General features: G+C 50.9%; 11 protein-coding genes across 11 annotated transcripts; 3 read left to right on the top strand and 8 right to left on the bottom strand.

Moving 5' to 3' along the window:
- Window positions 1-1,927: 1,927 nt before the first annotated feature.
- KD926_001329 (tetratricopeptide repeat domain protein) lies at window positions 1,928-4,816 on the bottom strand (the record flags this gene model as incomplete). Its single annotated transcript, XM_053105025.1, has 1 exon — window positions 1,928-4,816. The coding sequence occupies one exon, from the start codon at window positions 4,814-4,816 to the stop codon at window positions 1,928-1,930; it is 2,889 nt and encodes a 962-aa protein (XP_052951788.1).
- Window positions 4,817-6,083: 1,267 nt separating this feature from the next.
- KD926_001328 (NAD(P)-binding protein) lies at window positions 6,084-6,946 on the top strand (the record flags this gene model as incomplete). The annotated part of the gene is made up of 3 exons (XM_053105024.1): window positions 6,084-6,532; window positions 6,606-6,722; window positions 6,775-6,946. The coding sequence occupies 3 exons, from the start codon at window positions 6,084-6,086 to the stop codon at window positions 6,944-6,946; spliced, it is 738 nt and encodes a 245-aa protein (XP_052951787.1).
- Window positions 6,947-7,105: 159 nt separating this feature from the next.
- KD926_001327 (major facilitator superfamily transporter) lies at window positions 7,106-9,955 on the bottom strand (the record flags this gene model as incomplete). Its single annotated transcript, XM_053105023.1, has 5 exons — window positions 7,106-7,440; window positions 8,360-8,522; window positions 8,575-8,830; window positions 8,880-9,222; window positions 9,295-9,955. 5 exons carry the CDS (start codon window positions 9,953-9,955, stop codon window positions 7,106-7,108), a joined length of 1,758 nt encoding a protein of 585 aa, XP_052951786.1.
- Window positions 9,956-11,682: 1,727 nt separating this feature from the next.
- On the bottom strand, window positions 11,683-13,295 carry KD926_001326 (glycoside hydrolase family 5 protein; the record flags this gene model as incomplete). Its single annotated transcript, XM_053105022.1, has 4 exons — window positions 11,683-12,348; window positions 12,411-12,791; window positions 12,851-13,115; window positions 13,198-13,295. 4 exons carry the CDS (start codon window positions 13,293-13,295, stop codon window positions 11,683-11,685), a joined length of 1,410 nt encoding a protein of 469 aa, XP_052951785.1.
- Window positions 13,296-14,001: 706 nt separating this feature from the next.
- Window positions 14,002-14,880, bottom strand: KD926_001325 (peroxidase family protein; the record flags this gene model as incomplete). The annotated part of the gene is made up of 4 exons (XM_053105021.1): window positions 14,002-14,174; window positions 14,235-14,506; window positions 14,605-14,652; window positions 14,705-14,880. 4 exons carry the CDS (start codon window positions 14,878-14,880, stop codon window positions 14,002-14,004), a joined length of 669 nt encoding a protein of 222 aa, XP_052951784.1.
- A 982-nt stretch (window positions 14,881-15,862) lies between these two features.
- KD926_001324 (putative APSES transcription factor (MbpA)) lies at window positions 15,863-19,141 on the bottom strand (the record flags this gene model as incomplete). The annotated part of the gene is made up of 4 exons (XM_053105020.1): window positions 15,863-16,548; window positions 16,600-18,289; window positions 18,352-18,649; window positions 18,837-19,141. The coding sequence occupies 4 exons, from the start codon at window positions 19,139-19,141 to the stop codon at window positions 15,863-15,865; spliced, it is 2,979 nt and encodes a 992-aa protein (XP_052951783.1).
- A 77-nt stretch (window positions 19,142-19,218) lies between these two features.
- KD926_001323 (uncharacterized protein) lies at window positions 19,219-20,193 on the top strand (the record flags this gene model as incomplete). The annotated part of the gene is made up of 1 exon (XM_053105019.1): window positions 19,219-20,193. One exon carries the CDS (start codon window positions 19,219-19,221, stop codon window positions 20,191-20,193), a length of 975 nt encoding a protein of 324 aa, XP_052951782.1.
- A 530-nt stretch (window positions 20,194-20,723) lies between these two features.
- KD926_001322 (cytochrome protein) lies at window positions 20,724-21,746 on the bottom strand (the record flags this gene model as incomplete). The annotated part of the gene is made up of 1 exon (XM_053105018.1): window positions 20,724-21,746. The coding sequence occupies one exon, from the start codon at window positions 21,744-21,746 to the stop codon at window positions 20,724-20,726; it is 1,023 nt and encodes a 340-aa protein (XP_052951781.1).
- A 24-nt stretch (window positions 21,747-21,770) lies between these two features.
- Window positions 21,771-22,286, bottom strand: KD926_001321 (cytochrome protein; the record flags this gene model as incomplete). The annotated part of the gene is made up of 1 exon (XM_053105017.1): window positions 21,771-22,286. The coding sequence occupies one exon, from the start codon at window positions 22,284-22,286 to the stop codon at window positions 21,771-21,773; it is 516 nt and encodes a 171-aa protein (XP_052951780.1).
- Window positions 22,287-22,897: 611 nt separating this feature from the next.
- Window positions 22,898-23,435, top strand: KD926_001320 (uncharacterized protein; the record flags this gene model as incomplete). The annotated part of the gene is made up of 2 exons (XM_053105016.1): window positions 22,898-23,124; window positions 23,192-23,435. 2 exons carry the CDS (start codon window positions 22,898-22,900, stop codon window positions 23,433-23,435), a joined length of 471 nt encoding a protein of 156 aa, XP_052951779.1.
- Window positions 23,436-24,547: 1,112 nt separating this feature from the next.
- Window positions 24,548-27,871, bottom strand: KD926_001319 (putative translation elongation factor eEF-3; the record flags this gene model as incomplete). The annotated part of the gene is made up of 3 exons (XM_053105014.1): window positions 24,548-27,078; window positions 27,131-27,612; window positions 27,684-27,871. The coding sequence occupies 3 exons, from the start codon at window positions 27,869-27,871 to the stop codon at window positions 24,548-24,550; spliced, it is 3,201 nt and encodes a 1,066-aa protein (XP_052951778.1).
- Between the last annotated feature and the right edge of the window lie 94 nt (window positions 27,872-27,965).

Raw genomic sequence — 27,965 nt, 5'->3', positions numbered from 1 at the left:
GAAATCCATTTAGGCTTCACTCTATGTGTATATATCCTGTTCCTTTCGGACGAGAATGAATACAACCAATCTTCTTTCTGAATCACAAAACTACGAGCACAGGTCGAAAGCACCCCAACAACGACAGCGATAAAGATGTGGGCAGCAGTCGCAGCCAGCGGCGGCGGAACCGTCACCCCCTCGCTGAACCACCAGTAACCCGGGAAAATCTTTTCATGGAGGATAATGACATGGAAAGAATAGAACTTCTCTCGAGAGTGCATTCCCTCTGATGTGTTGGCGCGGCTGAAAGGGTAGAGAGTCCAATTATTGACCAATAATAAGCTGCCATATGGCCGCGGATAACTCCGAATCCTGATCATTATGATCAGCTTCCTCCCTTCCATCGATGCTTACGTATCGATCGTGCCTTGGAAAATCAGGGTTAGTCAGCACCAGCCAGACGCTAACTTTCATTCCTACTCAGATCGAACCTTGGGATGAATATGGGACGGGCCGGGAGGTGCCATTCTATTGTTTCGCGAAAGGGGGTTGTGAAACCCTCTAGCAATACAATGTGGGTTTTTACAAGGTGCGAATAACACGTAGATGTAGCTTTCGGTTTCATTTAACTCAATTAAGCATATAGTAAAATAAGTGTGACGTCCTAAGCATAGAGCAACGCCCTAACTATACCAGGGTGTTTACATAGTTTGCACTGTTTGATTTGTTTGCCCTACGCAGTGGGTTTGTTTACTGCTTCATACAGTAAATCGCTGTGTTCTTCTTCTTCTTTCCTCAACCTAGTGTTTTGTAATTAGCCTACAATAAAGATCATTTCTTCATTCCTGAGGTTGTCACAATAAGCAATTCGTGGTTATTAAGCCATTTCGTTTGCCACTTCAGATAAGCAATATAAATATAATTGATATACTGTATAGTGTCGTAATAATACCTAATCAACTGATTGCGATATATGGAACTCGGAAACCACTATAGCCACATAAACAACTAACAAACCCGTACTCATGGTCATTTCGGCATCGCGGAAGCACAGTCAGGTGTGTTTTGTTTTCTATGGCGAAGGTAGAATCGCCATTTATTTTATCATTCCCAATGGTTTCCGAAAATATTACTGAGCCGACTGCAGAAACTGTTTCTTCTTGTTGGATGAGGCTTTTAGATAGTTAAGTTATGGCGAACAGTAATCAACCTATTTGGAAGGACTATGAGCATCAGACGAACCATGATCTCATACGCTTTGATCGCAGCGACCTCCGGCCCTAGGTGCACTGACCTGTAGACTGTAGTCACCTTTATCTGAAATCCGCAATGCGTAGTATAAGCCTTACAGAGTTAATGCTATCAATAAAAATTAAGTCTCGTCACCAAGATACTTCCCTCTAATGTATAACAATAATAGCATCATAGATAGAACGTATATAACAACAGTCTATAAAAAATTTAGGCATTGCCTGCTTTCATTTCAATGGGTCTTATGTAGCGAAACATCTTGCTTGGGGCTGCTTTACAAGGGCATGAGGCCAATCGTTACGGAACGTTAGTCAATTACAGTTCATTTAGGTCATATGATCAGCATACGTGCTCCCGGAGCGATCCGGGATTGCTCAGGGATCACTCAGGACACGCACATTTGTGCTCATCCCACGCTCCGGGCCGCTCAGTGAGCAAAAAGCGGCGCCAAGTCGGGCCTAAAGCGGAAAGGGAAAGTGACTTGATTTCCGCAGGAATCCAATTCGGTAGTCAATTATTAAAAGGTAGGGAGAGGTATAGTAAAATACCTTCAACAAAATTTTATGGTAGGAATTAGACATAATTGGTATGTGCAGACCAAAATTAATCAAACAATTCGAACTTTTCATTCGCATCATATCAACATAAATGCATAAACCGTTCTATAAACCTTGCGGTATCTATAATCAACTACCTATGAGCTTCCAACCTCGCTCTGTAACTCCTTCAAACGCGTCCATCCCTCGGTATCCTCCCAGAAATCCTTGCCCTTGCCGAGGATTCCCCGGACGGCGCTACGGGACTTGAATCGCCAGTCCTGGGCCACCATTTCGGGCTCCTCCGCACCTTGCTGTCCTTCCTTATCCATGGGTCCGAACTTGGAATACCCGTTGCGCACCAGTTTCTCGGTGGCGCGCACGACGTCCATCCATTTCTTCTCATCTCCCATCTGGAATGCACCCTGGGTGGACGAGGCGACGGTGGCGCGCCAGGCCTTCTCGTGAGCTTCGAATGCCTTGGACGGCCGCTCGCAGAACTGCTCGACCCGCGCGACGAGAAGCCACAGCGGAGCGGAGTGCGTGATCAGCGGCACCACAGCGTCGTGGACGAGAGACAGGATCTGGCCCGGGATGGTTCCGCTCCGGACGACGTACTCTGGTGCCGCATCGCTGCCGGCGTTGACGTGGATCATGATTTTGTCGTAATCGTACGCCGTGACGAGGTGGTCCACCAGCATACCGAGGATGGGTAGGTCGACGCATTTCTCGCCCTTCTTGTCCCCAAGGAGCTCGATGAGTCGTCGTTGTGCCATGACGGCGTCCCGGAATGGGGTGAACGGTGGGGGAATGGAAGCGGCCACGGTGAGAACGTTGTCCCAGATGCGCGCGTCGGTGTGTTTGAGCGAGGCGGCACGGTGCAACGCCGCGAGGGCTTCTCTTTTCCGCTTCCAGGGATCCTCGGGTGCCTTTTCAGTGGTCGGATCAACGTCCTCGTCCTCGTCGGGCAGCTTCTGCGGAATCGCAGCGGCCGCTGGGGTCGTGTTTTCGTCGGGCTGGGGCGATCGGAGGATGGCTGCGGCGAGATTACTCCATCCTTCGGCATCGGTGTCATCGATCTGAACGGTGCGAGTGAACGAATAAATGGCATCATCCCAGCGCTGCAATTCGAGTTGCACGCAGCCCAGGGCAAACCACGCGCTGTGGTTCAGACCGTTGATGTGCAAACTCTTGCGGTATGCCTCTTCGGCCTTTTCCAAAGCAGGCGGTTTTATGGTGAGATAGTGGCGCGCGAGAGAACGCTGTGCTCGGGCATATCGATGACTCGAGACCTCCCAAGCACGTTCATACATGGCCGGGTCGGTTTCAATGTCTCCCAGGATGCAGAACAGGCGGGGAGCATCCGCCGGAAGAGGGGACAATTCCGGTCCTTCGAACTTTTCGTTCTCGTCGTCCGTTTCTTTGTTGATAGGTTCATATAGCTGTCTGCGAACCATAGACCTCGCCTTTGCCTCCCTCTCGGTAGCGGCGTAGCAGAGCGCAGCTTCAGCCCACATCTGCAGACGCTCGTAGATCTCCAGCGCAGTCCTCAGTGCCCCCAGCTCGACCCATCGCTTGGCCAATTCGGCCTCGAGATTCCATCGGGTGGAGAAATTAAGAATCCAGATATATTCAAGTCGTTCCGCGGCAGATGCAGATTCGGATTCTTCGGGTCTTGGAAGGAAGGTTGTGGGCTGCTCCACGGCATTGGTGGCCTGGGTATCGGGTGTGGCGGTGTCGGCGATGACTTGGTCAACCAGAGCCTGCATTTGCAGCACAGCACGCTCCACCGTTCGAGCGCGATAACCTTCGATGCGACTTCGCAACTCAAGGGCCTGCGTATAGATCTGCCAGTTCGAGCTACCACCCTCGAGAACGCGCGTAGCATACGGCTGGGTTTCCTCTCGGGTCAAACCGTTTTCGGGAGTGGTGTTGGTAATGGCGGACGCGAGTGCGAGGAGGATGGAAGAATCAATAGGGTTCAAGATGGGCTGGTTGCCGGGGTCCAGAGATGCCAGAGACGGCGACAGTTCGGATTCGTCCTGGACAGTCACAGGCTTGTCCTGCTCCTGACCGTCGGACTTGGTGAAAGAAATAGATTCAAGGAGGGTATCATCGTTGAGGTCGAGATTCTTCGGGCCGGAAGACTCTTCCTTCTTGTCCGCGCTGGCGGGCGCATTCGAGGCGTTCTCGTCGGCACTTTTAGCCAGGATGACTAGCTGACTGATATCGCGGTCCTGGAACTTGGTACGCTTGCCCATTCTACCGGTCAACGCAAACTCGAAATTCCGTACCGCGGCAGCTTGTTCCAAATCGGCCCTAGCCTTGGCATCGTAGCCGTGGTGGGTGTGGATGGTTGCGCGTTCCAGGAGAAACCGTCCCTTTTCTTCGGTGGTAGACGGATTGTTGAGCACGGCCTGGCCAATCTTCTCCAGGTCGGCATAGATGGCGTCTTGTAAGGTGCCAGTAACTTCGGAGAGCATTTTTTGGTGGAGGAGGTTCACTCGCATCCTGGCGGTTAGTGCGACAAGCGGAGGGTTCGTAAACAGGACATCGGAGTCGGCCAAGAGAGCCTTGGCAACGGCGAACAGTTCGACATTGGGAGTGAGTTTGTATGCGGCTTCGCCATCGACGGACAATTCGCGAATGATGTGAGCCCGGACATTTCTCAGGGTGGTCTGGTCGGATCGTAGGCCGGAGGGGAGGGTGACTTCGGCGGGGTTAAACTCGAGGGGAGGTCCGGTGACGTTAGACTGAAGGAAGCTGAAGAGAGCAGCCAAGGCGACGTGAAGCAATTGAGAACGCTCTTCTGGCTGGGAAACTCCTTGGGCCTTTTCAGCCACTAATTGGGTAAAGGAGATTTCGCCGCGCGCGACTCGGCTCAAGGCATCTTCGGCTGAATCATGTCCCAGCAAGGTGCCAGCCAAAGGCAACCGCAAGATCGGAAGAATCTCAGGGTCGGTTAGATGAATGGGATCAAACTGATTAAAGGATGGACCTTGATCGAATATCGTGTTCAATGACACGGGGGTTGTGGTGTCCGCCATGTTGAGCTGGAGTTTGGGGAGAGAAGGAGGGGAAATCCGATCCTTACCGTGGAGGGGTAATTTTTTTCTTTTTTTCGATTTTATTTTTCCCCTTTCAGGCCGTTATCGATAAGCATGGCAGAACCGGCTAGAAGGCGGTGGAGCGGTCAGTAAGCATTTCGGGGAAAGCCCCCGCGGCCGAAACTATTTGGCAGTAGATGGAGGTAGAGTAGTATACTCCGTAGAGTATAGAGACATTCAAAATAGAGCCGAATTAATAAGGGGTCTATAGCCTGCATTCAAACTATGTTGTTTCCAGTTAACACTGTTGTTCTCATCATTCAATGAGATCTCTAAGTCTCATTAGGTAAATATATTTATTCCCAGTCGTCACTTGAATCCTCATCTTGCGAGACAGGCAGATTGTGTTAAGCGCTCTAAATACAATTTTACTTATTTAGTATGATCGAGGTGAGCGTATTCTGAACACACATACATGGGTTATCAGGGCGAAGAAATATTTCGTTTTATTTTATTATAAATCTTCAATCATGAATGTGACTCAAGAAAGGTCCATTCTAATTGACGATAGACTTAGCCTGAGATTTTCAATGACCCAGATAGCAGTCAGTTGTCAGGGGAAAAGACGATGGACCAGAAATTCTAATCAAAATGAAACGATTGACCGATAATTGAGCACTAACAATCTAATGTGCATTCTCGAAAGTGACGCGCTGTTTACCGTCTCCTCCATTGGAAATCATTACTGATTCCGTGTTATGCAATACAGTCCTGCATGCATGCATATCCGTCTTCCGTGCAGGATTTCGGGCCAAGCGACTCGCGTGGGCCTAAGGAGCACGAACCCACTAAAACATACGAGCGCGAACTAGTGAACCGGTCGGCTGTCCGTGCCTCGGATGTCTTTGGTGCTCAATTGCTCATCCAGCCCCCCCCCCCCCTCCTCAATTTATCTAGATTAAAGCCAGGGATGCCGGCATGACGTTTAGCTTGTTTTTTTCTCTCCGATGGTGCCAAATCCTGCGGTTAAGGTAAGAATGTTTCAATCCTTTACACGCTTCGGATTATTGTTCCCCGCCGTAAATACTAGCTCAACTCGCTGGGCTGGAGGAGGGGGTTGAAGATTTGCTTATAAATTAACACGGGGCGTAGGCGATTGACTGGGTGATCGGCGTTCGACGGTCTTTCTGAGTGAAATTACCTTGAGAGAAACAGCCCAGCACAACACAGATTGTATCGCAACGTTGAACAGATCGCATTCACGGCCATGGTTCTCACAACCGTCCTAATCACCGGTGCCAATCGCGGTCTCGGTAACGAACTTCTGCAGGTGTACCTTGCACGACCCAATCACCTCGTGATCGCTGCGAACCGCAACCCAGAGCATCCCACATCCAAAGCTCTTGCCGAACTACCCACCGGCGAGAACACACAGCTGCTCGTCGTCAAGCTCGACGTGTCCGTGGAATCGGACCACGCCGAGGCCATCGCACAGCTCGCCGCCCAAGGTATCGATCATCTGGATCTGGTGATCGCCAACGCAGCCGTGGCCAACGTCTATCCGAGGGTTTCCGAAATCACGACGGCCGATCTGCAGGGCCATCTAACCCCGAATGTGTTCGGCGTGGTGTGGCTGTACCAGGCGACTCGAGGGCTCTTGGAGCGCTCTTCGGATCCAAAGTTCGTGTCCATGGGATCGGGTGCGGGATGGCTTGAGTAAGTGGATACAGCCGCGACCTTGTATTTGCTGGCATGGCAGCTTGCTAACCTTATTTTCTCCTTCCTCCAGGAACCAACCGCCCGTCCCGAATGCCGTATATGGTCCATCGAAAGTAGCAGTCCATTGGTTGACGAAGATGATGAATTTCGAGGAGGAAAAGATCAACGCTTTTATCGTGAATCCGGGGTAGGTTTCGTGTCTGAAAGTTCACGGAATTAGCTGACCATAATGGATACAGTTGGTGTCGAACCGAGATGGGCAATCGCGGAGCCCTCGCTTATGGATATGCTGAAGCACCGCTGGAAGTTGGCGAGACGATTCCCGGGATCGTGCGTTTGATTGATGCGGCCACGAAAGAGACGCATGGCGGAAAGCTTTGGAGCCACAGAGGGACACAGGAGGCTTGGTGATCGTGTTTAATTATTGTATACCCACATCCTTTTCGTGTTGAAGGGTGATCCATGGGGTAGGCTCATTCAGTATCAGATTCTATAGGCAAACCATCAGCAAACACCGTCAAAGTCCATCGAACAAATCACATTTTACTAACGGGATATCAACCCAAAGATCTACCCCAATCCTAGAAGCGCATTGATCTCCTTTCTATCCATCTCCGCCGCCGCAAAGTCATCAAACGACGACATCGTAACCGGAATAATATGCGACTCAGTGAAACCAACTCCCTCCTGTGCACAAGCTTTCTCAGCATCATAAAGAATCTGCGTGACCCACTGCTGTCGGGCCTTGGGGTTCCCGCGTTTCTCAGGGTGCGCGAATGCATTGAAGAGACTGTCATAGGCTGGATGCATGGCGATCAGCTGGCCCTGGAGGTGAGATGATAACTCTGTTAACTGGATCCCATGTCGACGGAACACATCGAGCAGCGAAGCACAATATTCTGGATCTATCGCGGCTCGCGAAACATCAATTAATCGAGGATCGAGCGGAATTTGAATCCCCCTGTATCCTAGTTGAGGCCCAGCTGCAGATCCCGTCTAGTGAGTTGAAAGGAGCTTCGTCAGAAAGGTACTGGGCGACAAAGATGGCTGGGCCTTTGATGGTTCTCAAGGGTGCCATTTTAGCTGAATGGGGGATAAATGGCGTGTTTGTGGTTAAGATAGGTATGTCAATGCCAATGTTAATGTCGAACAGTCCAAGTGTTCCAATATTCCGTACTTCGCACCGGAGCGGAGATGTCGCTCCCTCGGGCCCGTTGTATGCATATGGATACCGAGCCCGACGGCAGATCGGATCGACCTGCCAAATGTCTATCCACTGACGTCATAGTCACCGTCGGGTTTACTTTAGTTTCTCTACTTAGGAAATAGCTTCCAGATTCTCCCTTTAGTCCGGTGAATAGGGTCCAGACTCCAAATCATGACAGCAATCAATCCGAAGCTTCAAAGATCTAAAGATAATTAATTCGTACATTGTGGTATAATACTAGGCTCTAGGTAGATTAATAAAAACATGTAAGCAGTATATTAAATTTCACAGGAAACATGGCAGAACCATTACCCAAAATCCCTTAACTTCTATAACCCCATTTTAGTCTAGTATATATGCGAATGGACTTCTATAAGCCCCGTTGTAAATTCAAGCAACACCACAGACTGCAGCTCGGTGCCCCTTTCTTTCACTCGCGACAATGCAAATCTAAGCCGACAAGGCAGTCGCCCACTTGCTCTTCTTGCGTAAGGAGGGACCCCAGTGCTTTAAGATGTAGGGGATAGGCATAGCCACTGCACTGATTATCCCAAGCACTGTCAACGTCCAGTGCGTTCCTAGATTCCGGTACATCGGGATTCCGACGACCGTCATACCTCCAGCGGCCAGGTATCTCACAAGTGCAACAAAGGTGAGAGCAGAGGCAGCGTACTGCTGGTAAGAGTCGATGATATACATGTATGCAGATAGGAAGACGCAGATGATGCCGAATCCAATCACCACCGAGGCTGCCAGGGGCGACCAAACCGAGATCCATGACTAGTTCAAGGTTAATATTCTAATCGAAAACTTTGTTTCGCAGGGATCTTACGTAGTTAGTCCATCCCATCCAGAACAGACCGATTGGAATCGCGGGGGCGCCGATTTGCGCGAAGAATAGACGTGATTCCCGATCGAGCATGCGTCCCGAGCCATCATCTCCATCTTCTCTGAGCTGCTTGGCTGTTCGGCGGTAGAGGATTGGAACCAGGAACATTGTCAAGACGATACCGATAAAGAGTCCTAGAAAGCAGATATTGACGAGACCGTCGTTCAGGCCGTGGACTTCTCCGAAAATGTACGGATACCTGTTCAGGGTTAACATAGTCCAACCGTATCAGATCATGGGTTTATTACCCGTCCAAAAAGGTGAACAGCACAATGTACACCACCGAGAGATAGAAAGTGAAGAAGATCACAATCGGCTCCAACAAGAGGATCCACGGCCGGCTAAAGTCTCGCTTGACGACGGACAAAATGTCGCCAGTACCCGAGGCTTCGATGGCGGTTTTGAATCGGTCATCTCCAGTGGCTTGTCGGAGGAATCTGGCCTTGTAATAAAGAAGACGAGGAGCGAATGTTTCGCGTTTGAAGATAAAGATTACCGATATGACCAGACCGTCAAAGATGAGCATGATCCATTCAGACCATCTCCAACTGATATGAGGACTATATCCTATGTAAGCCCCAACCACCGGCCCTAATCACGGAAGTGTCAGCTCAATTCTGATTTCGGAACATAGGTGTCAAATAAAAGCGAGACAGGTCATACCAAGAATAGGACCACCGAAAGCGGGAATGGCAAAAGTAGGAAACCCGAAAGTTTTCTCCAAAGTGCTCCAGATATCAGAGATCGAGCCCCCGGCCACGGTCAAAGGAGCAGAGCCTGTAATTCCAGCAAGGAATCGAAACGCGATCTGCGCACCAAAGTTCGGAGCTAAGGCTGCTCCTAGGATCCACGCTCCAAAGATTATCAACGTGCCCAAGTAGACCGGGTACCGCCCGACCATTTCGGAGAGAGGGCTTGCAATGAGTGCACCGGCGCCGAAACCGACCAGATAAAGACCTGTCGCAAGGGACTCGGCCACCTCCGACACATTAAATTCTTTCGAGGCCTCTTTAATCACGGCAGAATCAATGGCAGATGCCATCGTGGTAACCAACGCCACAAGGCAAACCGACATAGTGGCAGATACTCGTCGAGGGTTGGACCATTGCTGAGGATTGAACAGATCATCTGGGACGGCCCAACCGACCTCGAAGTACTGCTCACCGTTACAATCCGATTTCAACGACACACCAGGAAGTTCGGACAGATTGGAGATCTTACCCGGTGAGGAGTCCGGAGATGTTTCTTTCTTTACGTGACCGGCATCTTCAACTAACTGGTTCACGTGTCGTCGTAGGGCGCGATACTGAAGTATGAACGCCATTTTGACGTGTCTGCAAAGGTATGAACTGAGCGCAATGGCTTGGTAGGGTGAGGAGGTCGTAGGAAAAAGAAAGAGGGAGAGAGGAGAAGAGGGTTAAAGAAGTGACTGAGGCGAGAATAAGAAAAATAAAAATTTTAGTCGGAGAAAATGACGAAAGATAAGAGACCCAGCCGGTTTGCGGGCTCCACAAGAACCAGAGCTCTCTACTCGGTAGCCCTGCAGTCAGTGATCGAGAAGCCTGCCAAAGACTCGGGGCGCTCGGGTGTATGGGAACAAGTCCGACAAGCTTTCGGGTTTGGATCCACCCGCGAACTCGGATCGACCTGCTCCACTGAGTAACCCCGACCGATTTGCATTTATAATATCGCCGGTCGAATTTCCACGGCCGTTTTGCCTCGATTGTGTACTGCCCGACGACTGTCGGATGACTCCTCGGAGGGATCACGCCTGACTCGGCCGACGATATCCTCTCGCCCCCTCCGCCCTGGACCATGGAGATCCTCCAGGTTGATCACTCCCAGTCGCAGAGCCCAGTCTGCATTGCCGTCATACTGCTCAATCAGGTCTTCACCATATGAAGTCGTCTCTTGTAGGCCTTGGTCTCCTCTTTGACCACTTCAAGCACGTACCCATGCATCTACAACCTGTCCGTCCACTGGTTTGCCACGGCGAGTAGACCTGCAGACACAATCAGCAGCAGGATCAGAAGGACCTTTCCCAACTGTGAAGCGTTACTGGTCAACGCTACATTGAGATACACCAGAACTATAGCAAAGCAGCAAGCCAGCTCTCCGGGGCCGACATTTCCTGAAGCCACTGGCTGGAGGAGATGGCTTTGATCTGATTGATGTCGCCTACGATTTTGATCCAACGGTCCTGACTCAGTAGGACGAGCAGATCCTCCGGTCCATCCTCTTCTCGGGCTCCGAACCATGTCGGTTTGCAACGTCGTCGCACGAGAACGACATTAAGCAGACCGAAATGGGTTGTGCGCCGACCGAAACGACATTTGCATTGTCCATCATGAAAACCACGACGACCTTCCACAAGGCACGTCAAAGATTCATCGAATGTTTATTGAAATTTCAGCCGTTCGGAGGATTGGCGCTCCTTTAGCTGCAGTGATCGGGCATTTAATTGGCTAGAGTCAGGCTTTCCCCCACGATCGGCCAAACGTGCATCCATAAAATACCATAGCCCCGACTCGTGTATATATGTAGTCGCCTCGTTCGTTGACGGTGGGTGTGTCTGATTTTGATAGGAAGCAGAGCTTTGGGTATCAACTTTAATGAATCTAATGAAATGCAGAATTTAAAGTAGAGGAACAAATCTTGATCGAAGAAAGGTTATATTGAAACGAGGGGATTGCACCAGCCGGAGAGAGGGAACTGTGTTCGAAATAGCCAGCTGTAGACTTTGCATTGGTAACTAGGTCCTAGGTCCTGAATAGTGGTCTCATAGCCAAGCAAACCAGAATGGCCAACGAATATTCTGTAGATTCTTCATGCCGAGTATCTAGCTGGGAGCCTGCAACACCGTGCTCAACGCAATTGCGTCAAACACAGGATTGGTAAAGAATCCGGATCTTTGGGTCACCTAAACTACCTAGAATAGCCTTGAATGAACCCAACCACTCATTATTTATCATCGCTTGCAAGATGTGAAATTGTTCCGTCCCCTTCTTAATCGCCAAAGTTTAACAACGGCTGTTCCACCAGGTGCTGCCACTATTTTCCAGCCACCCGAGCGTGTTCCCTCAAAATATCATTCAACCCTTCTCTCTGCGCGCACTCATCAAAGTGGAAGCTGTGCGCCAAAGCCTCGAGTTCCGTCTCGTCCATCCCCCTAAACAGTTCCGCAAACTCGTCCACAAACGACGCCGCTAAAAACGTCTGAAACACCGCCCGCAGCATATGCCTCTCAGTATTCCACGACGTCGGGTATGTCTCCTTCGCCTGCGGACTGACCTGGTCGATCCACTGCACCAACGGCTTCAGCACGGCCTCCGGCTCCGACGAGGGCTTCCGACCCCAGTTATCCAGCCACAGACGGTTCTTCTTCTCCAGGAATGGCTGGATCGTCTTATTCCACTTGCTGTTCGGACTGGTGTGGATCATCCCCTGCAGACCGATGTCCTTATACAGCCAAATCGACCAATGAATGTTATACTTGTCGTAAATGCGCAGCTGCTCACCAAGCAGGTTGTACCGTTCCTGGTTGATGGCTTGGGCATCGATCTCGGATTCAGAGGCGTATACGGGTCCGAACTCGCCGTTCCAGATTGCTGTGCCATTCTTGGTCATGAATTCGGCTTTGCGGAGGTATTGTCGTTCGACTTGTTCTTTTTGTTCGGGTGTGCCTTTGTAGCGCTGGCCTGTTGGGAAGCCCATTGACTGACATCTATTAGTATCAATTGGGTATGTATTGGACGGAGTGTGGAGAGCAAGAAACATACCGAGTAATCATGCATCGCGTACACACAATTCGGCAGAACCTTGTCGAACCCCTTCCACTCCATCGAGAACGTATTTCCGTCTAACCAGAGGATATGGTCCGGGTCGATCGCCCGGATGGCCTTCTCGATGCGGTCATAGAATGCCGGTAAACGCACATGCTGTGGATCGCAGGGCTCGTTGAGCGGGTTATATCCAGCCACCCAAGGGTTACTTCGATATCGAGTCGCGATCTGCTCCCAGAGCCAGACTGTCCGGTCCTGGTGGTCTTTGTAATCCCAAAATGCGGCATAGTTGGACGGGTTATCGGAATGCCAGTCGCAATTCTGGCCGCCGGGGGCAGTGTGCATGTCCAGGATGGTGTAGATGTTATGTTTTGCGCACTTGAGTTTCACGAATGTCAGCATGCAGCAGGAGAGGGCGCATATTGCGAGGGCCGTACCAAATCAACAACCCGATCAAGATGCTTGAATCCCGATTCCTTCAGCACGCGAGGATTCATATCATCATCAAGGTGCCGATGGTTGAATGGAATTCGAAGACAATTGAGTCCCAACCCAGCGTAGAATTTGGCATCCGCTTCCGTGAAGAAATACTCCAGCCATTTGTCAAAAAAGAATTCATATTTTTGGTCGCCGAGGACTCGACGCATGGCGGCTCGGTGCTGCGACTCGTGTCCGGGGTAGCCAGTTATGAAGTTTTCCATGCTGAGACCAGGTTAGTTTAACCTTGACCCTAGCTCTATCTCTAACTATCATATGTAGGGGAAATGAAATGGAAAGCACATACTTGGCCCAACCCCCAAGAGCTGCACCGCGAAGCACAACTTCGGTGCCATTATTATTGACAACTTTGCTGCCGATAACTTTGAGAATTCCAGTGCTCATGATGGACTGGATGCAGCAGATTTGACGAGTTCCTGGGTATCAATAGAATTCAATTCAAGATCAGACTCTCCCCAACTGTTACCCCGCTGGAGGAACTACCTTCTTATGCACCGAATCCACGGCAAAATACATCCCGCGCAGCATCGTGGGACACGTCCATGACGCAGAAGAGGTGGGGTAATGTTAGACAACGGACGCGTTGATGCCAATGCCCAGCACGGATAAACGGGCTCATTTAGCCTGATTGATGGCATTCAGCCAAGGGCCAAGGCCAAGGCTTGGGCGCTCAATATGAGTGCCAATTGACTAAATCGATAGTCTTCCTGCTTCTTCTGCTCCTTAGGTGGATTGAATCAACGACAGAGACAGGTTTCCCAGCATGGTATTTGTGGCAGAGCTAGTCAGCGACCTTCAGCAGGACAATGCGAGCTAGATAGGAGCCAATGGCGAGGTTGAACTGATTTCATTGGCAAGACTTCTAGAGGTTAACACACATGTACTTTTTTTTACACCCAGGTTTTCATCGTTGAATTGCTCTACTGCCAACAGAAACATGCCTACACGTCCTAAACACGATAAGAATATGTCTTTACGATTCCAGGTGACGGTTTCTCTACCTTCCACCATACATTCATTGCATTTCTAATATATGGTCGGTCTCAAAACAGGTTCTCATGTCCCAATCGCCACTTGGTCTGCCGACTGATTAGACGCGAAAACTCGTGTGTAAATCACGAAGCCGAATTTGTTTCTCAGACTTGGTCTCAGTCAACAAATTAGTTGCCTTGCGAATCATCTCGGACACCTTGAGGATGTCCTCTTGATTGATCATCTCCCCTGATCTGGCCCATCCCAGGTTGAACGGCAACCGTTCATTCTCTGTACTCTGTGTTAGGATACCTATTCATTCAACTCCGACACAAATCGTGTGTGACCTACCGAAGAAATACTCCACCAAGGTCCGATTGACCGTCCCCGACTCAATATTGCCAAACACGATGATCGGAGCGGCGATCTCTCCCAGGCTGAATTCCTCCGTCATCTTAGGGAACGTGTATGTGGGATTCGTGGCTCTAGAATTAATCTGCCGCGCCAGCTTGCTGTTGGCTAACATCTCGGCAGTGAGAACGGGCTCGGTCCAGTAGGCCCTCGACTCGTCGAAGATAGTGCGGTTGAAGATGTGGTTGCTTCCGAAGAAGGCGTCTGTGCGGCTGGTTTTCAAAATCAATGAGCTTGCGGGTTCTCACATGGCATACTTGATGAGTTTACGGGTCTATTCAGGGGGGCTTTGGATACGAGTTAGACTAACCTTAGGCTTGCATCGTGTTCCAGGACGTTATGCCGGTTGAGATGGTCCCTGGGGGCAAGAATCAGCATGGGTCATGTGTTGTGTATCTGACGGACCTCACAGTGTGAAGTAAGTTGCGTTGGGCTCTGGATTAGCCACGATAGCCATCTCAAACATCAGATTGGCAAGAGAGGAATTGAAGTTCAGACCCGCTCCTAAGCCCTCTACCAGCTTCTGTTTGGTGATTTGTCGTCCATCGTGAGGGAGATATCCGTGGTTTGCGAGAGTGTTCATCATGGGACAAGGACCTCGATCTTTGACTCCGCTTTAGCATGACATGAAAAAAGAAAGTACGACATAGCTGCACATACAATCATCCTTTCCTGCTGGTTTCCAATGTGCTGGGGATCCATTTCCAAAAGATGGTCTGGCAGCGGCCAAGGCAACGATTAAGGCCGAAGAAAAAAAAGTCAACTTCATATTCCTGGATAATGGTAATAATGGAGAGTATATGATGGAATGGAGCGAAGAATATTTGACAGCAGCTGATATTGCATGCAGCCGGTCCAACTTTATACGGTGTCCAAACTGCGGTGAGGCAGCACAATTTTAGCAGCATGCCGATGTCGATGCAATATGCATATCCTCAATATGGGTGACTCCACCATAAACTATCCAATGTGAAAGAAGATTATTCAACCCCTGTTTCTGTTCTGCGGGCCAAGGGCATCCAGTGATTCAAGTTGAATTGATAAACAAAGCCGGAAATATGCACCGTCCAACCATAGATAGCGGTCGTACTCGTATCATATGCCACATGGAGATGATATCGTATTTATAACTCAATTGGGCGTTGAAAGCGAACCTCAGGATTTGATCGGCGCACCTCGGTTCCAGGTTACCCACGTTGCCATGCAAATCCAAGGGGTTCAATTTCCTTGATTTATTTGGCTGGCTGTGGGGGCGTATTTGAGGAATTGTATACATCAGAAGCCTCGTTTAGAAAGGCGCTTTCCGGGTAAGTGTTATTGTCTCTGAGTAGGCTACAGATAGACTCGATTATTTCATTCAATTATAAATCCATTATGTGCCACTGGGGTATTTGCAATACAGAAATGGATGCATAAACATATGTAGTAGACCAAAAATAAACACCTAAACCCCTTTGTATGAACATGGCTTTGTGCTAGATTCAAAAATAACACCTGGAGCAAAAATTGCTATGTCGTTAACTCTCCCAAGATCGTTGAGAGTGGCGATATGCATAGTATCGGGTCAATTACCAATCTTGACCACGGTCTTTCATAAGAATTTCTATAGCCTCGTCTTCGGGGACCGGGTGCTCATTCAGTTCTCGTACGCATTGCGTGAGACCGTCGGCAGCTTCGTCCACCTGCTCGGCGCTCCAGCCGGTGCAAGCCATGACCATCCGTCGATAATTCTGGCCTAATACCACGTTTTTGGACTTGAGGAGATCCACTTCGTTCAGTATATCCTCATTGAAATCATGGTAACACTTTATTCGTTGCTGAAGCACCTCGGGGGACAATAGGGACTGTAAATAGGATGTTTGTTTGTCGGAAAATCCTGAAGCAGGATCAAAGTTGTCAGGAAACATAGATTCGAACTCAGCAATGTCAATACCAGAGTCCTTGTCGGCATCGCCGATAGAGGCGTGTTTCAACGGCTCGAATGTCTCGCCATGAGTATTCTTCAGGGTGGACAGAAGGTCTTCAGATGACCGTTCTAGGTTCTTAAACCGCCTTCCGAGCTCCACGCGGTCTGACGATCTGACTTTAAGCTCATCGAACTGTTTCTGTTCAATCTGCCGAGCCTTTGCCGATTCACGAATCTTGGAATGCCAATGTTCGAACTTTTCTTGCTTCTTGTTCAATGACGAAGCAAGCTCTTTGTCGATACTGCCTAGCGTTTCTTGTACCATCGAGCTGATTTGAGACATAGTTGCTAGGAAGGTTAGTAAAAGTTTTATCAGTCGTAATAATAAATGTTGCTCACCATCTAAAATTTCCTTTTTCGTCTTCGCGAGTTGATCGATGAAAGTGTCGTTCTTGCCGGCTTGGAGAGCCTGCGAGTCAACCATATCTACCCCAACTCCGTAATCGGCAGGCCGCAGACCGGTGTGATTTGGTATGTGAGGATCAGCGCCAACCTCCAAAAGTTGCGGTACGAGCACAGAACGCGCCCGTCCGGCAAGATTCAGTGCCGTGTCGCCTTGGTCATCCCTAAGATTTACAATTTCTGAAATGAACCGACCCAAAGTTATCACTTCGCCTTGCAATGGAGTCGTCCCATTTTCCAAAGAGCCGTTGGCAGTCGGCTGGCTGGCCGAAGCGCCGCCGTGGCGCACAATGAATTCCAACAATGCTTCCAGATAGTGTTTAGCGGAGACATGACCCCCACCCCCGGTAGCTGCCATGACCGCAATGTGATGGAGAATCGTCCGCCCACTGTAGTCTACCATATCTATAGTCGGAGCCAACACTTGCAGAAGTCGGGGGAAACTCCGGTAATCAAGGTTGTTCCGCGTACCCACTGACTTTTGCAAAGCCGTTTCACCGGCTCCGTTGAGTCGGAATATGCTGACGCCTTTCTCAACTAGAGCATGAACCAGGGGCATGCGCGCCAGCATGGCTGCCCAGTGCAAAGCATTGTTGCGATACTCGTCTAGAGGTATCTCAAGATCCTCACCAGTCAGCTGCAGGAGGGCTGGATGGGTGGTGAAGTCCTTTGTCCGTTTGTCCAAAAAGAGGGTCATGATGAGCTTCATCTTTTGAAATCGCTCCGGGGTTGTAGCTGGCAGAAGAGGGTCGGTACCCCGGTGGTTTTCATCAACCATTGTGGCCGGCATGTCCATGTCTTGGTAAAATGAATCGTTTGGCTCGGTGGGCGTAGGCTCGTTCATCGATAGCGAAGGGTCATAGTTCATGCCGAATGAGTGTGCAAGGTTGGAGGACGACCGAATTCGTTTCCGAGGAGGTTCCACGGAATCGTCATGCTCAAATGATGCGGTATCGTTGGCAGCGTATCGTCCGTTGTTGTTGGGTAGGTTGCTGGCAAACCCACTGTCAGACGCCACGCTGTACATGCTTTGTTGACTGCCGAACGGGATTTGCGATTCGTGGCTACCCATCTGATTTGATGGCTTCCGGACGAGGCTTAATCGCCTTCCGTCCACACCCCGCGCCGCGGGAGAGTCAAAGCGAGCTTTACTCATCGCATTGACAGCCGTCGCTGCAGTCCGGGAGATATTCTGGAAAAATGTCCCCTGTTGCAGTTGGGAGACGCCCCGATTGTCCATGCCGCTATAAAGACGCTTTCGCTGTGCTGCCATCGCTTGTTCTTTGGTGGGCGTGTCGAGCGTATCATGCGCGGCGCCACTGGCACCATTGGAACCCATGTCGTACTCAAGGAGCGGTCGGAGCATCTCCTCAACGTGGTATTCTCGACAAAGTTCCACACCCCTTTGGTAATTGACCCACGTTCCTTGGTATTTACCGTATCCCCCTTGAACCTTCTCATGCTCGCCGGCAGCAATTTCCTTCTCGAGGGTTTTGGTACGTCGGGCTTTGTTGACTCCGGCAACTTTGAGGATCTGAGTAGCGTTCAACCAAGAATCCGAGCGTCGCTTCATTACCGCAACTCCGTTGACCTCCATTTCGTAGACGGAAACATTTGAGTAGACGGCCTAGAGAAAGGGAACGGTCAGCATGAGACAATCTAGGCAGTACATAGGACCGAGGTTGATACCCTGTAGATTTGAGGTTTGAACTCATCATGATACTGGACCAATGCGCCATAGTTGGTTATTTCTTCAAATCCTCCGAAACTTTGCCGAGAGCCATGGGTCGGGTTCTTCGAATAGTTGAATGAGGCCGGGGGCTGTTGCGAGGACCCCTTGGGGGGAGGTGTGGCCCGAGGGGTAGATGCCACGGACTGGGAGGCATTGAAAGAACCTAGTTGCGACTGCGAAAATGCCATGCCATTTGACGATGCGACGCTGCTTTGGGAGAAGGACGGCACCGGTAGGCCGTGTTGCGGAGGGTTACTAGGGTTGTGATTGGAAGACATGGCACCGGAGGATCGGTCCAGGCACTTTGCTCGTGGGACTGTGAAACGGCGTCAGTACAGGCGATGGACAGATCCCAGCTGCCGAATAGTCTGGCTGTCAACAAAAATTATCCCAAGACAGGGAGAGCGAGGGAGAGGGAACAAAGCATGTGGGGAAAATGCACCTTATGCTGGGAGGATCGGCCGGAAGAGTCGCGCGAGGCGAGGGCGCGTGGCTAGGCGCTCCAATCGCGAAATTGGGCCGATCAGACCGATTCAAAGTCAATGCGACCGAACACGGGTGGGGAATGCAAAACTGATGAACGGATGGCGGTTCGCGGTCCCAGACGGTAAGAAGCAGGAGCAGACAAAGAAAGCTGGAAGGCAAGACGAGAGCAAGAAGGAAGAAAGAAGAGTAGACGAAGTCGCGGGGGTGTCGTTGGCGCGTTTTGGGTTTAGCGCCGTTTTCGCGTGACCGCCCATTGCGCATTTCCCTTTTGGGTCGCCGCGGCCTTGCATTTCACCGTCCAGAAAGACCGAGAGGATCGAAGTTTCGAACCGTCCGCCATGGGCCCTCCTCTGCCACAGGAATGGCGTCACCTCTTCCGTGCCATCCTACGAGAATGCTCCTACCTCCCCGACCCCGTCGCCCGAACTTATCACCATCGCTTCGTCGTTCAGCGGTTCCGAGAGCTTTCCGAAGATCGCCGATTACCTCGACACCAAGACCCTTATCGACAGAACCAGCTGCGCAAAACGGCGACGCAGAAACTATCGCTGCTCCAGCGGGCCAACGAGGGGTACTCGCGACCGCTCGAAAAAGTGCTGCGGCTATCTTACGGACGAAAAGGCAAGAGAAGAAGGGAGTTGATCCAGACCCTGCTCTCCCCTACAGACCACATGCCCCTCGATGTGTTACTCTCCCGGCCGAATATGTTCAATGACGGATGGGAACCCCCTGCGGTCATGATCAGTCTGATGAAGTCGCAAAAAAATGGCGCCGTGGCCGCCCAAATGAACATCCGTGCTATCAAGAAGCTTGCGCCTGTCATCCCCAAGGAGAACAGCTGGGGACGACCGCTCACCGAGGCTCGTCGTCGAAGTATCCGGAAAAAGTGGTTTTATCATGTAATACCCAACTTGCTGCCTCCACTGCCGGACGCGGACGTCCAAATACTAGAGGGATTGATTTCCGGGACTTATCCGTGGACGGCACCAACACGGAGGAAAGCTGTCGGCGTCGTTCCCGAGACCAAAAGATCCCTCGTCACCGATCTTTTGACCGAAGGCCCGCAGAAAGGGGAAACACACAGAAAGTATAGTGCCGGTCGGCCACATACAATCACGCGGCGATTCATGCACAAACACTGGATCCGCATTTCGTCTCTAGTTCCGCGCATGACATATGACCCCAATACACAGAACCACAGCTTTACATGGGAAACTCTCTGGAAGAAGCCTGGGAAGCCTGCCTTGGAAGTGAAGGGGGGGGATGACCGGCTTTTTGAGGGCCTTGACGCCCATGGGAAGATCAATCTATAAATCACTACTTAGAAGCCTGTCTCCCAGTCCTCGTTTTATGGAACTATCGCAGCCATGCTTGTTTCAAGATCACCCGAAGAGTATCCCGCCTGTGATATTCTTATTATCCGCAGGCCAAGCTCAGTATCTCATGGCATTCTACCATGAGACAGTGGGCCATCGAACATTTCCCTAGGGACTCGAGCCCAGGAACTTCCAGCTCTAAAAATGATTTTATAGCTACTTGAACACTATTGTATTATAACAAATATAAGTCATACATAATCATCCCAAATCATGCCATCAATCTCCAATAATCATCTGTAGACCATATCTCACTGGACCGTCACCCTCCCAACTTATTAGTCTACGACCTTTATATGAAGTGTATACCAGAACCTTCAGATCCATTCATAGTCTCAACCATCAAGCCTTGCTTTGGAGGCCACGCGTCTTGAGTGGATGCATTAATATGAATCGAAGATAAAGCACTCAATAAAATTCGTTATGCAGTAGGACCGATATCAAGTCTATAAAAACAAATTCAGATGTCAAGCAGTCGTTACCCCATCTCGCCTCCATAATTTCAAGGGCATAGGGCCCGAACTAAAGTTCGTCGTCTCCCTTCGAACAGGCTCCCATTCTGGAGAGCGCAAGGCAAACTCGTAACGATAAATCAAGGATGCAAGTAGAACGGTCCGTTCAAGATAGCTGATATTGCGACCTATGCAGCCCCTAGCACCTGCGCTAAAGGCCACGAAATAAGGCTGGAGGTCCTTGCCTTCCTCGCCTAGCCAACGCTCCGGGCGATAAACATTGGGATCCGGGAATATGGTTTCATCTCGGTGCACCACGTACGCGGACATACTGACGGAAGTATTGCCCGCAATGAAGTTACCGAAAATATTGGCTCCCTCGGGAGGCGTGCGGCGAGGCAGGTTGAACGACACAGGTGGGAACATCCGCATGCTCTCATCGAGGCAGGCGCGGAGATACGGCAAATGTTTGACTTTATCGTAGGCGGCCACGATTTCATCGTCATCTAGGACATTGTCGAGCTCTTCCTGCAGCTTCTTCAAACAATGGGGGTTCCGAAGCAGGAAGAACATCACATTGTTCAGAGCGATTCCAGTCGTATCAGATCCCGCGTTCATCATAATACTCACTTCTGCCACAATCTCGCCCCATTCGAGATTATGCGGGGCCCCGGATTTGTCGGCCATGAGAGCGGTAAAAAAATCATCAAGTTTCTCTCCGGTTTCGTAGCGATTCCAGCGCGTGGTTGCTCGGTTGTACACGATTCCATCCCAGTCCTTGTTCAGCCTCCATTTCTGGCGGTAGGTAGAGGACACCAGTCCGCTCACTCTGCACAAAGTCTGATACCAATCGTACGACCAGATCAGGTTCGAAGTAGCCCACGCCGTAACATACAGACATTCTCGGAAATTGATCTTCTTAACAGCCCCTCCTTGGCTCTCCGAGGCAACCAGATCACTCCCCTGGTCAAGGAAGCGTAAGTCTTCACTTAGACCGATGTTGGCGATTGCGGCAATCGTGAAAAGATTCGACCACATGCGATAGTCAATCGTAAGATCTTTCTAATCGGGGATTTTCCCTTGAGGAAGCGGATCGGTGCATCGAGAATCAAACGCCTTGATGAGGCGGCGAGACATATCGGCCACCTTATATACCCAGTTTTCCAAGTTCTTGATAGCGTAGGCACTGGAGAGGACTTTGCGTTTCCGAGCATGCTCGCTTTTATCTACCACATCTGCAAGATAAAAGTAGGAGCCTGACAGCTCAGCATAGAAGATGTCTTTGGTGCATTTTGTGCCGTGGCCATAGATGTCCTTGATCGCGGCAGGGTCTGAGTAGGAAACGGAGTTCGGCCCTATGCGGATGACCGGATGATTCTTGTGAGCCTCGAGAAGTGAGTGGGACCGGAAACCCTTGTGTGACTCGTATATCAGAGGAAGATCCGATATGCCTGACCAGAAACTGAGGTTGGGGTATTTGCGGAGACCTTTGGGGTCTCGTATATAGTTGATCACGGGGAAGATGAAGTAATAGAGGACAAGGAAGAGAGATGTAGCTGCAAGGATAAGGCTATACATTATTCAGGGAATGAGCTCACACAAAAATCTGTCTCTCCATCATTGCTATTGTCGTGATACTTGATGTCTTCTTTATATGCGTCGAGTACTCAGTATGCAACTGAGAGTGAGTTTTTACTCCTTTGGGATGGTCGGCGACATGTCGATGAATATGGTTAGCGCCGCCGATTCCGTTTCCATTAGGCAGTGATCGACATCGACAACGGTGGGGAATCGCGCTTCGAAGAAACCGAGCAGTTGCTTCCTCCTCACTTTATTCCATTCAATCACACTCGCACAATGAAAAGCAAGAAATGAAGTCTTGCATCATAGGTGGAATTGATCACCGCTTGTGGTAAGCTGTCCTAATAGCCAAAGGCAATTCATTCATTGGCGCAACAGACTGCGCAAATCTAGGGTCCATAGTCCAATCCACCTGTTGACTTCTTGTCTAGATGCCAATGAGGTCTACAAACATGGATTCTCCACTCGATCCATCGGCACCCGTGCTGTTGTGCAGAATGTTGTTACCGAGAGTGCTGACCAGCTGATCCACCATATCCTGGTGGCTTATATTACGGCCTGCATCCCACTTGAACTTGGAAATTCTGTCCGCGTCCAGTGCAACCAACATGGCTACAGTTCAGAATCCAGAGTCCGCCCTACCACAACTGTCGACACATCTACCACATGGCCTGAGCCAGAATGGAGGTCGCGTTGATCTGTCTCAGCTTGGCTTCCTGCGACCCACACTTCCCAGCTTGCCTGTCGTAGAGATGCGCCGCAGACTGAAAGAAGACGGATATATTTTCGTAAAAGGTGTTATTCCCCGCGAGGACGTGCTGGATGCTCGCGAGAAGTAAGATTTACCGCAATCTGATCTGCGACACGAGACCTGTCTTGTCCTAATGAAACGAACGATGCAGCTACTTCCAAGCATATGCCGACACGTCTCTATTGCAATGGAAGACCCAGTTTTGCTCTGGTATCTGCCACCATCTCATAGGACGATTTAGTCGCCCCCTTGGATACATAACCAGGGTCCTGGTATATCCCCAGCAGGAGTACGAAGATACCCTCCAAAAGATAGAGGTAGCCACGGTGAATCGGCTTATGGAAAACGGCGAGTATTCGGAAATGAGGTTTAACTCTCTCTCGGCATATCTGTAAACACCCTCGCGTTTGTCCCTTGCGGCACTTGGAAGGGACAAAAAGTCTTCGAGAGACCATATCTCCTTTTCGAAAAAGGCCTGAACTCTTTCAGAAATACCGGCCAAAACATCGAAACTATAAATTCCACTGCAGGACCTTCCTGCGGATGCTGAGTGCCGCTGGAGATGTATCGGACGTCTCTTGACCGAAGGGACCGCATTCTTAAAGATTAAAAATGGGTCGTAGATGGGATCAGTTTGTTGATGGAGGTGCTGGAGGTAGATTTGATGGAGGTAGAGTGGTAAAGTTGACGAAGCTCAGGTTGATGGAGCTGGGTTTGACGATGAAGCTGTAGTTGATGGAGCTGGGTTGATGATGAAGCTGGGGTTGACGAAGCTGCAGTTAATGGTGCTCATGAGCAAGAGGCTGCTTAGTCGTAGAGGGAGAGAGGGGTTGCAACACGCTGCAAGTGAATAAAACTACGTGACGCGAAGGCGTACTGAGCTACTTTAACAGTACACCTTACGGTTTGCAGGACTATGTTTGACCTCTACAGTGCAGATCAAGTCCATCTCTCACCACAGAAAGAGCATTGGGACTCATCTATCCTTGGATATTGTGAGTAAGTCGGCTCTTCATTCTCACTTCTCACCATCACTCCGATTTCGAAAGCGTGGTGTTTGCGGCGGAAGTGACCGCTTTGGGCTGTTTGGTGTCTTGCCAGTCCTGGTATTTGATGCGATTACATTGAGCATGGCATAAGGGTGTCTCTTTATGCGTCAGGAAGGGAGACACCCTCGTCCCTCGGCTCCTTCAGGACCTTCGCGCTGTTCCGCCCTTGACGGCCTTGTCGGCGGTCTTGATCTTCTTCGCGTTCTCCTTGCCCTTCTCGTCCGTATGAATCTTAGGCATATCGATCTCTTCATTTTGTATAGGCTCTTGACTCGCCTTGGGGGTACTCGTAGGAGCAGAGGCTCCTTTTCTTTGTTGGTACATGTTCAGACTTCATACATGAAGCAACACCATGACCATGACGATCTTGAAATGAAATTGAATGGAACTTCGAATGAATTCATACGTTCATAACTTCTATAAGCAACATTACATAATCTGAAAGCAACTTTTACCGCCTAAAACTCCTCGTCGGAGAACACTTCCTCTCCACGCTTGCGGCGGGCAGCACGCTCCTTCTTCTTCTTTCGGAGCTCAGAGCCTGTGAGCTTCTTCTTCTTTTCGACCACGGTTTTGTTTCCGTATGCATCAACCACTTCCTCCTCACCGTCGCCCTTCTTGTCAAGACGAGGGCCAGAGCCTTGTCCTTGAACCCAGTTGTGGCCGGAGGGGGTCATCTTTCCGTCGACGACAGCCCACACTTCCTCGGTGAGGTTCTCAGTGAACTCACGGGAGTGGGTAATGATGACGACACCACCCTCGAAAGACTTAATAGCCTTGGACAGGGCACCAAGGGAGTCACGGTCGAGGTAGTTGGTGGGTTCGTCGAGGACGATCACGTGAGGGCGCTGCCACGAGCAGGCGGCGAGCACGACCTTGACACGCTGACCACCGGAGAGACCGCGCATCTGGGAGTGAGAGACCAGCTCGGCATCCAGACCGAACTGCTCGCAGTGGGCCTCAATCTCCTTACGGACCAGAGGACGGAACTGACCGCTGGCAAGAGCCTCCTTCTGATCGACCTCGGCGACCATCTTGGCATGGGACTGGATGATCTCGGTACGGGGAATCCAGGCGTTGTCGGCAGTCATCATAGGAGTCCACTTCTCGCTCTTCATGCCGATGTTGTCACCGAGCAAGAACGAACACTCGTACTCGTAAGTGTTCTTGAACTTACGACGAGAGTGGATACCGATGACGCGACGGGGAGAACCCTCAATGTTGTAGATCTTGTCCATGGCCTTCTCGTCCTCGTCGGTGACGATCTTGTTGGCACGGTCCATGGTCTCACGGTCCTCACCGGTCTGGAAACGCCACTGGATGTACTCGGAGGGAGTGCTGTCGAGGTGGTTATCGATGTGGGCGAAAGCGTGCTGCTTGATGTAGGCAATACGGATGTTCTCGTGCTGGTAGACTTCACCCTTGGTGGGGATCAATTCACCGGTCAGAACGTTGACCAGAGTAGATTTACCGGCACCGTTGGGACCGATAACGGCAATACGAGAGCCCAGCGAGATCTGGAAGCTGATGTCCGTAATCTGGGGACGGGGGGTGCCGGGGTACTGGAAGGTCATGTCCGAAACCTTAACGATGGCCTTGGCCTTGGTCTTGACACCCTCAAGGAAACCGGGCTCGGGGAACTTGAACTCCATGTCGCCGGCACCGAGCTCGTAGTAGGAGCGAGCAGAGGGAACGCGCTTGACGAACTCGCTCAGGGTACCACGGTAACGCTTAAGCTTGAAGCGCTCGTAGTGGACGACGTGCTGGATGACATTGTCCAAGAACTTGCTGTCGTGAGACACCATGATCGAAGTGCAAGGGGAGGTGCAGAGGTAGTTCTCCAACCAGGCAACGTTCTTCACGTCCAAGTGGTTGGTAGGCTCGTCGAGGAGCAGAATATCGGGCTCCTCGAACACGGCACGGGCAAGCGCCAACTTCATCTTCCATCCACCAGAGAGGGCGGTAATGGGACCCTCCAACTGCTCCCGGAGGAAACCGAACTCTTCGAGCTTGGCCTCGACCTCGGGCTGCTTAGGCTCCAAACCGACCTCCATAAGCTTCTTGAGGGTCCAGCCGATAACGGTCTGCTCAGTGTCGGCAGAATCCAAATCGTGCTCGACATAGACAGTCTTGACCTCATCCTTCTTGGGGAAACCCTCCAGCTGCTCGTTGTTGATGGCACGCATGAGGGTGGTCTTTCCAGTACCGTTGGGACCGAGCAGACCGTAACGCTGACCACGCTTCAGACGAAGGCGAGTCTGGTTAAGCAGGATCTTGGCACCGTAGGCCAGGGAGAAGGTGCAGTTGCAAAGATCCTCACCCTCCTCCTCGTCGGAGGGAAGGTCGTCCGCAGCCAGAGCAGCGGGGCAGGCCTTCTTGCGGAGCTCCTCGACGACTGCCGGGGCGTGCTCATCGCCAACGATGGCAGCGATGTAAGGGGAAGCGTTGCGGGTCCAGTTGATGACCTCGTTGTCCTGCTCATCAATGAGCTGACCGCCGATAGCACCGACGTAGTTGATGACAGCCTCAGCGCCAGCGACCTTGCCCTTGTGCTTAGCCTCCAGAATCTCCTTCAGGACACCGGCAACAGTGTCGATGTCACCAGCAGTGGAGATCTCGGGGATCTTGCCGTCCTTGACATCTCCGACACGGCAGAGAGTGTCCAAGGCCTGCTGGGTCTTGCCACGAGCCTCGGGATCGGCCATGGTGTCCCGGTTCTTCTCGAGACGGGGCATCAACTTGGGCAGGAAAGGAGCCACGATCTGGGGGTCCTCCACAAGCTTACACATGTTGTCGACAATGACAGCGGCCTTACGCTTGATGGCGGTTTGCTGGGAAGAGTCCAGACCACGGTCCAGCAGGGGCACCATGATAGCCAAGGTGGGGCCGGTGACATCGGAAACGAAAGTAGTAGCACCGAGCAAGTGAACAGTCTGATCAACCTTACTGGGGTCGGCAATACATTCAACCAAGGCAGGAATGAATTTCTCTGGAACAGACGTTAGTTTTAAGTTAAAACGCAAAGGAGATGGCGCACTGACCGATATCCTTGTTCTGAATCAATTTACAGACTTGGTTCATGACCTCCTTGGCCTCAACCTTGACCGTGGTCTTGGTGTCCCACATAGCATCGGAAACAGCGGGAATAATTTCGGGAACACGGAACGAAAGCTGAATCGCAGCATTCTTGACCAGAGAGGCAATGCAGTTAAGAGCGCACATCTTCTCTTGCCACTTCTGAGCGCTCGTCACGGACTCGAGAATGGGAGCAAGGACGGCCTTAACAGCGTTACCGCTGACACCGGTGACAATGGCCTCGGCGGCAGCCTGGGCGGCCTTCTGAACGTCGCCGACCTTATCACTGTTGGCTACCAAGACAGGACCAAGCAGGGTCACAAGGTGAGGCTCGACACCGGGAGCGATGGTGGGGTGGGCAGCGATAGCCCGGATGGCATCGAGAGCACGCTGACGGGCAGCGGCATCCTTCTTGTTGGCGAGCTGCTTCTTGAAAGTCTCGACGGCCCTTAAAACCAAATATCTGTTAGCATAATGTTCTTAGGGCTCAGTTTCCGGGGCTGAGGCTATTTCCCATACTTCAGAGGCAGAGTCTGCTCGGGAATGGGACCGCTTAGAAGGTGAGCAAGGTCGTTCGAGGCAGCGTTGATCTCGTCCTGAGTCGAAGAGACGTTCAGGGTCTTGAACAAGTCCTCGAGGACGGCGATCGACTGAGCGGTCTCCTTGCCGGAGACGGCAGGAACGGAGGAAACATCAACAGCAGGCATTTTGAACGTAAAGAATTCGTAAACGAGATAGAAAAGAGAAAAGATAAGAAGCAAGAACGAGAAAAAACCGTTCTATAGGGGTATCTCGAAGAGG

The sequence above is a fragment of the Aspergillus affinis genome (genome assembly GCF_023601865.1).
Source record: "Aspergillus affinis strain CMG 70 chromosome Unknown NODE_126_length_105642_cov_88_982144, whole genome shotgun sequence".
Lineage (NCBI taxonomy): Eukaryota > Fungi > Ascomycota > Eurotiomycetes > Eurotiales > Aspergillaceae > Aspergillus > Aspergillus affinis.
This window is presented reverse-complemented; position numbering and strand designations above follow the sequence as displayed.